Source organism: Eurypyga helias, unplaced genomic scaffold (genome assembly GCF_000690775.1).
Source record: "Eurypyga helias isolate BGI_N326 unplaced genomic scaffold, ASM69077v1 scaffold9782, whole genome shotgun sequence".
NCBI classification, from domain to species: domain Eukaryota; kingdom Metazoa; phylum Chordata; class Aves; order Eurypygiformes; family Eurypygidae; genus Eurypyga; species Eurypyga helias.
Window position 1 is genome coordinate 1 of NW_010235271.1, and position 8970 is coordinate 8970.

An 8970-nucleotide genomic window follows, 5' to 3' on the forward strand; every position below is an offset into this window, starting at 1 on the left:
TTCCTGGCTGAATCCAGCACATATGCTAATAAAAATAAGAAGTTTAAGTGCTCTGAGTAGATCATAAATTCTTCTCTCTAGCAGTTAAATGCAAGGTTTCTTCATGTTAGGAAACTGCTATATGAAAAAAAAGTAAATGCAAGGCTCGCCTTTCTGGTGAAGCTGGCAGGAGACACAGCCAGGACAGCTCACCCAAACTGAACAAAGGGATGTTTCATGCCATAAAACGTCATGCTCAGTGTGTAAGCTGTGGGGAGTTGGACAGGGGGCATTGGCCTGGGCATCAGCACGTGGTGAGCGGTTTATCTTTTTTGTTGTTTTCCTTCTCCTTACATATTATTATTTTCAATTATTAAACTCTACTTATCTCAACCCACGAGTTTTCTTTTCCTCCACCTCTCTCCCCCTTCTCACTGGAGGAGGAGAGAGGTGAGTGAGTGGCTGTGGAGTGCTTAGCTGCTGACTGGGGTTAAACCGTAGCAATGGGGATGACCAGTTTCTAGGAAAGCTGCATACTGAACTGTGTCGGTGTTTGTTGTCTCTTGGTACTGATGGATATTGGAGTCCTCCTAAAACTGATCATAAAGAATTGAGTGATTCAAATTGCTGCAGCACAGAGAACCTTTGCCCATAGTATTGTGGCAATCTTTTTCAGTGCCTTATCAAGTTGTGTTTGTAACTGAAGGCAGCAAGACCTGGTAAGTAAGACTTCTAGGTCTGGGGCAGTGGTTCAAAGTTTTACAATACTTACGAAGAGAATGGGATTACCACACAATTCTTTTTTATGAATAGGTAGGCACTTATGTCTAATCTGACTTTGATCTGCAAAAAAAGTAGAACTTGGTCTGATGTGTCTAGTCTGCATCAGTGTAGGCACACGTGTCTTTAGCATGAGATAACTAGGACTTTCAGATAATTGCATCTAGGCCAAATGTTAAAATATTAGCCATATTCCTCTGCACCGTACTTGGATTTCTTCCCCAGTGTACCACGTGCTGGGCCCATCTTTTCCCTAGAACCAGCTCTGAAGGCACTACCCCCTGATCTTCACATGCAAACTGTGGTATATCAAGCTCAGCACCTTCATTTTGCTCAGTAGTTCTTCCTTTTTCCCAATATATGTAATATTTCCCTCCATTCCAGTGCTGCAGCCCAGTCCTGGATTTTTCTGTCTCTGTGGCTCGGAGGATGGAGGGCAGGAAGAAGTAATGTGATTAATATGGAGGATTAAATGATGCTCTTCGAAGGCATAGGCCACAAGAGTAAATACATTTTGATTTACTTTGTCCTTATTTAAAAGCGAGAACAGATTTTTACTTCTGCCCTGATCTCAGTTTTGGAGCTAACTCACCTTTTGTCTTTAAAGTAATTTGTGTTGTGAACATACATTTCAGCTTTTCCTCAGATCACTGTAGCGTAGATCTGTGAGAAACAATGTGATTAAATCTGAAACAGTTAACTGGGCAAAGGATTGAGACTGTAATGTGGGGGATGTTGTTTTGTATTGATACTGAACAACTGTAATTCTGTAGGTTATACTATAAAAGAGTCTTGCCCAGCATATGAAACTTGAGGTTTTTTTCTAGGATTTTGAACAACTGCAAACTTACATTGATGTTAGAAATTTGAGACTGGGGGAGATTGGCAGGAAAGAATAAAGGAGAATGGCTAAAAGCACTTGCATAATTTTCCATGAGAAGCTGGAACTTTTACAGTGAAGTGTTGATGTACGGCCTTTTCAACTTCTGATCTCCTTCAATCAGAGTCAAATCGTGCTGTAAACAACTACTTAGAACAAAAGCATGTTACATAAGAAGTGTAGGGGAAAAAAAAAAATCTAAAATTTATTTTAAATGGAGACCTTCTCAACTCTCAGAAACAAAACCTGTCCCAATAACCTAATAAAACTGTAGAAATCATGGCTTTCAACTTTAGTACAAAGTGGTATCTTCTTTGTCGTTGCTTGGATACTAAAATGTCAGTTGCTTCTGAGTACTGAAAGTGGTCTGCTTTGCTCATTCTTCCATTTCTGTAGATTTCTTCTACAAGTAAATGTATTGCATAAAATCCCTTAAAAGTGCAGTGTACTTTGTTTTTCTGTTTGACAAGTTCTGATTACATTAATGCAGTGAGAGATGGTGAAGCTGCTGCTGAATTGTACTTGGGTCACTTTACAATCAAGCAGGTAGACCTGCTCCATGGATTTTAATCTGTGAATGTTCAAGTCTTTAGTCTGTTAGTAATAACACATAAACAAACAGGTTTTCTGAAGGTGGAGAATATGAATTTAGAGTCTGCATTTGCAGGGGCACTGTTTATATTCATCCTACAGAGAATAGATCACTATTTCCTTGGTTTTCTGCTGAGCTTTCAGCTGCTTCACCTCAGCTTTCACCTCTGGAATGGACTTTGGTCATGTAATGCTAGTAATGGAACTTAGGTTTTACAAAGCTCATTTGAGTTGTAAATCTGAAAGCACTTGATGGTAGATGAGACCTTTCTGTTCTTCAAATGAGAGGATCAGTATAAAATGGACTTCAATGATTTGCTGAAGTCTGTGATGCAAATTACTGATAACATAAAAGGAATTTGCCATCAACTGGACTGTGCTGTGTTGGTAGTGAAATGCTGGTTCTTTGGATTTCTCGCATTTTATGGACTTTTGTGTTGTGAAAAAGGATGTTTTACGATTAGCCTGTAACTTGTGAAAGCTAGATATTTGCTTTCTTGTGGTTCAGAGTCCACTTGGCTGGGTACACTTAGGACTACAATTTTAACAGTAGAGCATTTAATTTGGACCTGCACTGTTGAGGGTGCTTTTTAGTTCCATGTTTAAATATTTGATGAATTAAATGGCTGCTTAACTATAATCCTTATAGTCCTTTTGTTAAACTGTGATAAAACTTGGTGTTTTTCTCTACATGCCATGTGGAAAAAATAAGAATGAAGTATGGAATCTGAAACAAATTGTTAGGAAAAGGAAATTACCTTTTGATCTTGCTATTGAAGGGATTTAATTTGATAGCTAATCCTTCCAAGACAGCAGTAACCATATGCAATTATTAAATATGAATAATTGCAGTAGGAATAATATGCAACTATTTTAATATGTTAATGCAAATATGTAAACAAATCCTTTCATTTTTTTCAGGTTAATATCTCTGAAAGTCCTTAACAGTATTGTATTGCTGGGGAAATCATGTCAATATGTAAAGGAGGCAAAAATGGAGGAGAAATTATTCAATCCTGTCGTGACTGCCACCCCAGGGAAGCCAGCTGGCAAACAGCAAAGCATGTTTAAATCTACCCAAGGTAAGGCTAACTGCCTCGTTTTGTTTTTAGCTGTAATGAAAATTGCTTTCAGACTAAATTTATTACTGACCCAGATGTGAGGCATCGATGCGCAGCAACCCTGTTGCTGGACTGTAACCGTACCGTATCACAGCTGTGAACACAAGTCTGTAAATGTAACAGAGTTTATTGTTTCAGCTCATGCATCTTCTTTGGGTTATAAATGCTTATCTCTGATAAGATCCTGCCCTGATGTGTGGAGGTGATAGAAACATCAGAACAGTTAGCACATTTCTGTTTGGAAATCCTGATTGTAGAAAGGGTTGGGTTGGAAGGGACTTTTAAAGGTCATCTAGTCCAACCCCCCTGCCATGTCATTACACAAATAAGTAAATACTTGCACATCATCTCTGTCAGTGCTCAAGTTTAATAAGGAAGCAATCTATGCTTTTCTTAAGGAAATTAATGTAAAACGTGGCACATGATAGGTATAATTACTTGTAGTTCTCACGGACACATTAATGAAAAGCTTTATGAAATCTAGATAGGAATTTCAGCTGGTCTCTACTCTCTTAATTTCAAATCTGTGCAGTATGGTTTTCTCATGTAGATCCTCAGCATTAGCTGTTAATACACAGAGTGGGGAATGATTATATTCCTGTGACGTGTTATAGAAGCAACAGAAACCTTCATTGTTCCAGTCAACTGAATTGGACTGTCTGTCTTGCTCTGCGAAGAGTTCAATGAGAGCCCTAGAGAACTTAACTGAGGCTTTTATTGTGTTCACTCTCTTGCTTGCCGAAGACTTGAACAGCTTGATGTGCTAAGGTGCTTATTAGCCGTTGGAGTGTCTCGCCAGCAGTAGCAGAGTTAAGAATCTATCGGTGTTTGCCATAAATCTCTCTCTCACCTGTGTCAGGTCACATCAGACAGAAGACTTGCTGCAGATAAATTGCTTAAATTCAGAGTTGCTTTAGTTTCATTATGAGAGAATGTAGTATGAATTGGTCTGAATGTCCTTTGCATTTCATTAGATGACTATTCTAATGATACTGTTTTAATTAAAACATTCTAGTACTACACTTGGATGTGAGACTTAATAAATCATACTTAGATTGATCCTTAAACTTACTCAGTAAATAAATCCTGAAGACTTTTTTTAGCTGAAGCAGCAGAAATTTTACCAGGTCAGTCAGCAGAGATGCTTATTTCATCAAACTGAAGGATTTTGATTGAAGGGTAGCAATCATAAAGCTCTTGCTGATTTCATTTAGAATATTCTTAACTTCCATCGGTGATGAAAAAGCTAAGTTTTCAATAGTGTTTCAGGGGTTTGGGGTTTTTTGGGGTTTTTTTTACACATTTCAACAGCTCTTTATTTACTAGAAACCTCAATTCTGTGAAAAAAATGACTTTGCCTTCCCCAGCTTCTGTGTGTCTGCTTTATTAACACTGGGCTCTGCAGTATTGGTTAATCCTTGTGCCCCACTTATCAGGTGTTTTTTCAGTACAGTCCCTCTTCCTAGAATGAGGGTGAGAGAATTAATCTGGTCTACTTTCTATCAGCTTATAATGCAAGTCAGTTTATTTTCCTAAGTGTTTCCACCTTGTCCAGAAACAGTGTAAGATTTTATCCTTCAAAATTTTAAATACTTGATCTTGAAGGATGGATATTCTGATTACTGGTGATTGTTTATAGGCTGACCAGCTTTCTCTGGAAGCTGCTGGGTTATAGAAAATACTTATTACTTAGTAATAACAATTTATTTTCTTGTGCAATTTAATTCTTCAAATGTTTTTTACAAAATGCAGAAACAATACATGGATATTACTTAAAAGTATCTTAGGTTAATGGACCCAGTGTTCAATTCCACTGAAGTAAGAGGCAGGAATAAAAATAGACATCTTTAATAGAGCCGCTCTAGGAGCGGTGCATGAGTCATTTATTAGCTGTCCCTAGAGAAGCCAGGTTTATTGTACATATGTAGAGGATTAGGCACATCTAGTTCCCACTGCAGAGATTCCTTTTCTTCTTTTCAGCAGAAAATATTTGTGTGTTTCACACAATGACTGCCAAAAATCTTGTTGCCTAAGCCAACAAAAATGAGTATGTAAACCAGAAGAATGCAGTGTATGTCCTAACATCCGCTGTTTATGCTCCTTGTCTGCACTTCAGTAGAATCTGTTTTCTGTACTTCTACCAAATTAGAAAAGAAAAAATCTGATGGTAAACCTAAGAAGAGGTAGTGGCTGGGTGTAGTGGTTTCCACAAAACATTCTTCTGTTGATTCTACTGATTTGATGCAGCACCATTTCAGGATTGCTTTGGATAAATCTGGATGTTCTATATGCATCCGTATGTCTGTGTTAAATTTATTATCATCTCTGTAATTGTCTTCTGTTCCAACAGGAATTTCCACAGATGAAAATGGATCTGCATCAGTTACCAATCAGCCTGTGCATCAGAAGGAGAATACGCCATCTTTACTTGTAACAAGCAATTCTGATCAATTTCTGACAACTCCAGATGGAGAAGAAAAAGATATAAGCCAAGACAGTTCAGAATTAAAACACAGGTCTTCAAAGAAAGACTTGCTGGAGATAGACAGGTTTACTATTTGTGGAAACAGAATTGACTAAGATGGGTTTTTTAAGCAATGTGCTGAGGATACTGAGCTGTTGGGACAGCAGATGCTACCAGAATGGACAGTTGCCAAAAAAAGGCACATAAATATTTATTTAAAAACTTAAATTATTAATGGCAGAAAATATTAATTTCTTTCTACAAGTAACTTGGCTTGGTATCTGGTCAGGTCAAGTAAGTGATCTTTAACTTGCCACTTGGAAAATGTGCTGGATCGTGAGTCTCTAGCCTGGTGGCAGAGCTGCAGTATCACTTGTCTGGAAAATAGACTGGAAGAAAAAAAAGCATAATCCTGTTCTGCGTTACAAAACCATGCTTCCAGAACATACTACTTCCCGTGAAGGTTCCTCCAGTGTAAGGATATTCCTGGAAATGTGTGACAGCTTGACCGGAAGCTTGCCTTTCCAGTTACCTTGTTTTGTTAAACATCTGCAAGCAGAATTCAAAACTTGTGCTTATATCAGCAAACGCATAAAGCATTGGTACATAAAGCAGTAAGTCGGGATAGTTATTCTTGTCACAAAAATCTTTTCAAGAAGTTTCTTGAAAATCTTGTAATCAGAATAAAATTTTGCCTTTTAAATGAAAGACTGCATACTATTTTATCGAAATATTAAATGCCAAGGAAAGATCACAGTAATGAAGGTTCTGCTTAACTGGGCAAATATGAAACATAATCATTTCTTGTGTTGTGTGTCCTGCAAGGCAAGTTATTTATAAAATTCTTCCTAAAAGCTGAGGATTTTTTGTTGCTGTAGGAAAAAAGGAACAAAGGGGCACTTCTGTACGTTGAGAAAAGGCAGGGTTAATTGCAGCAAGCAACTGTTGTGTTGGAGCTGTATGTGTGGCATTAACGCAGCAGAAAAGAATATCGCACTGCATTTTGGGTTTAACTCTGATAAGAATGACATCTGTGACTTGCCTGAGAACATGCCTATAAAAGCTCATGCTGACAATCAAATCAATTATCCGTTTTAATTGATTGGGTTTAGCCAAGCTTAAGTAGAGGGACTAGATCTATAAAGAACGTTAAAGCATTGCAATGCTGCTTAATTTCTGATGTGGGAAGAAGTAGTTGTGGGAAGAACTGATGAAAGATGGTTTGGAACCCTCAGACCACGAATGGAATAAATTTGAGCTGAAAACTTAGGCTGGAGACTTGTATCAGGAGAGACCTTTTAGTTAACGATGAATTCTTCATATATTGTTAGAAGACAGCATTAACTTCAAATGCCTTTCAGATATTTAAGTAAGCACCAGTTTCGCTTTCCAGGGGAAGGTGCCATGAAAGTACTTTGGAACTGAACAAATGAAGGCAAAACCTGCTCTGCTAATTTCGTAACTTGCCAGAGTGGGAAAGCCAAAGTTTATTTGGTTTATGAACATGTGAAAGCTTAATGTATATGCTGTTCCCTGAAACTTGCAGGACTACTTGCAGATGGAGACCGTTGGGCAGTTACTGTGTGCCTGAGCAGACCTGGTAGTGGGAGCGCTTTGGCATACAGGCTGGCGTGGGCTGCTGTGGTGGGAACTTCCTGCTGCAGCCTTTAGCCTTTCCTCTCCCATCAAGAGTAGCTGAGGTAAGGGCCGAAACCTGTGGTTACAGTTCAGGGATGAGACTGAAAAGAGGAGGACTTGTGCTGGGGGAAAACAGGAAATCCTTTAATTTTTGATGTATTTTGTACTAATTGGAAATGTTCACACATTGAAATTCAGATTATCTGTCAGTTTGCTGTATTTTATGTTTGAATTATTTAGCACTTGCTAAAGGAAGCTTGGAATCGCTTTCACTTTTTTTTTTCTGTTGAATGACATTCTGTATCAATTTTATAAGTGCATCTTGTGTGAAACTCAATAAAATTCAATTTTGTAATATTTGTTTAAAAAAGGAAAAGCACGGCGTCAACATTTCTTTCTTACTATTTGGAGCTGGTGAAGTTGCAGTGTATTTACTGTATGAAATTCCGATTTCCATAAAGTGAGAGTCTTGCCGGTGTGGGACAGGCGTGTGCATCAGACCTGGGTTAGCGGTGGTTTTGATTCAAATTTATTTCTGTAGCACTTGGTTGTTGCCACTTGTAGGAAGAAGGTATTGATGCCAACCAACTATTAATTTGTTTTTTAAAGGCAAAACCATGTAAACAAAAAAAATATTGTGTCTTAAGGGAGTTGTAATTGTGTAGTCAGTTACTACAATTGGACTGGTTGCACCTACACAGCAAAGCCAAATATAAGTGCAGTATAAACTGAGGCAAATCCTTTCCTGCGCACATGACCGTAACGGTGGAAGGGTAAAAGCTAACTGCTTGGGAGTCCAAGTCCTGGCCCAGAGCCTCGTCTTCAGCCTGGGAGCTTTTGTCCCTTTGTTGTAACGCTGCAATGGTGATGAGTAGGTGTAAAGCAGCAGAGCTGGGCTTTGGGCTCTGGCTGTTAAATCTCCGCTTGTTGTGTAGGCGTAACTTGGGGATCAGAATAATTCGGAGGTGCACGTGAGGCATTGCGAGTGCAACGCTTCTCGTTGTAGTCTGGTAGGGGCCCAACTGGGCATGAAACTTCATTGTCTTCTCTTGCGCTCCAACCTCTTTAATTGTTCTCCGGTTCTTGTTTGTGATTAATAGGGAATGTCTAGCAGTGCATCTTTAAAGAGGCTCACGGCTTCATCTCTGACCCTGCGTGGTCTTCTCAGAACTCTAGAGGTGCCTGGGGGTGGGGGTGTTGTGTGTGCATGGAGCAAACCCCAAACCAAAAAGACCCAGCAAGACCAAGTTTGTCGTCTGTAGATGCAGTTGTTTTTTTTGTTTGTTTGTTTGTTTTTTTCTGTAGGTTTCCTTGACAAGCTGCTGTCTTAACAGTGAAATAAGTAAGAACATCAGAGGTTAAGCGGTGAATAAAATGAGTTCTTCAGTTAATAAACCCTTCCAAAACCAAAATCTAGACGGTTCTGATGAAAGCAGTGATACGTCAACTAAAGTCACAGGTGCCAAATTAATTCCAAAGGCACACACTGAGTACAGTGTATATTCATAATTAGTATT

The 8970-nt window shown here is 38.7% G+C and overlaps 1 protein-coding gene across 1 annotated transcript; it reads left to right on the forward strand.

Annotated features, from left to right (window-relative positions):
- The first annotated feature begins 3157 nt into the window (after positions 1–3157).
- Positions 3158–6514, forward strand: LOC104505918 (transmembrane anterior posterior transformation protein 1 homolog). The gene is made up of 2 exons (XM_010146683.1): positions 3158–3312; positions 5702–6514. Exons 1-2 carry the CDS (start codon positions 3225–3227, stop codon positions 5929–5931), a joined length of 318 nt encoding a protein of 105 aa, XP_010144985.1. The 5' UTR covers positions 3158–3224; the 3' UTR covers positions 5932–6514.
- The last annotated feature ends 2456 nt before the right edge of the window (positions 6515–8970 follow it).

Excerpts from the sequence above, each read along its gene's own strand:
- LOC104505918 (XM_010146683.1), top strand. The coding sequence starts at position 3,225 with ATGGAGGAGAAATTATTCAATCCTGTCGTGACTGCCACCCCAGGGAAG. Across the intron at positions 3,313-5,701 it reads CATGTTTAAATCTACCCAAG|GAATTTCCACAGATGAAAAT; the intron begins GTAAGGCTAACT and ends CTGTTCCAACAG.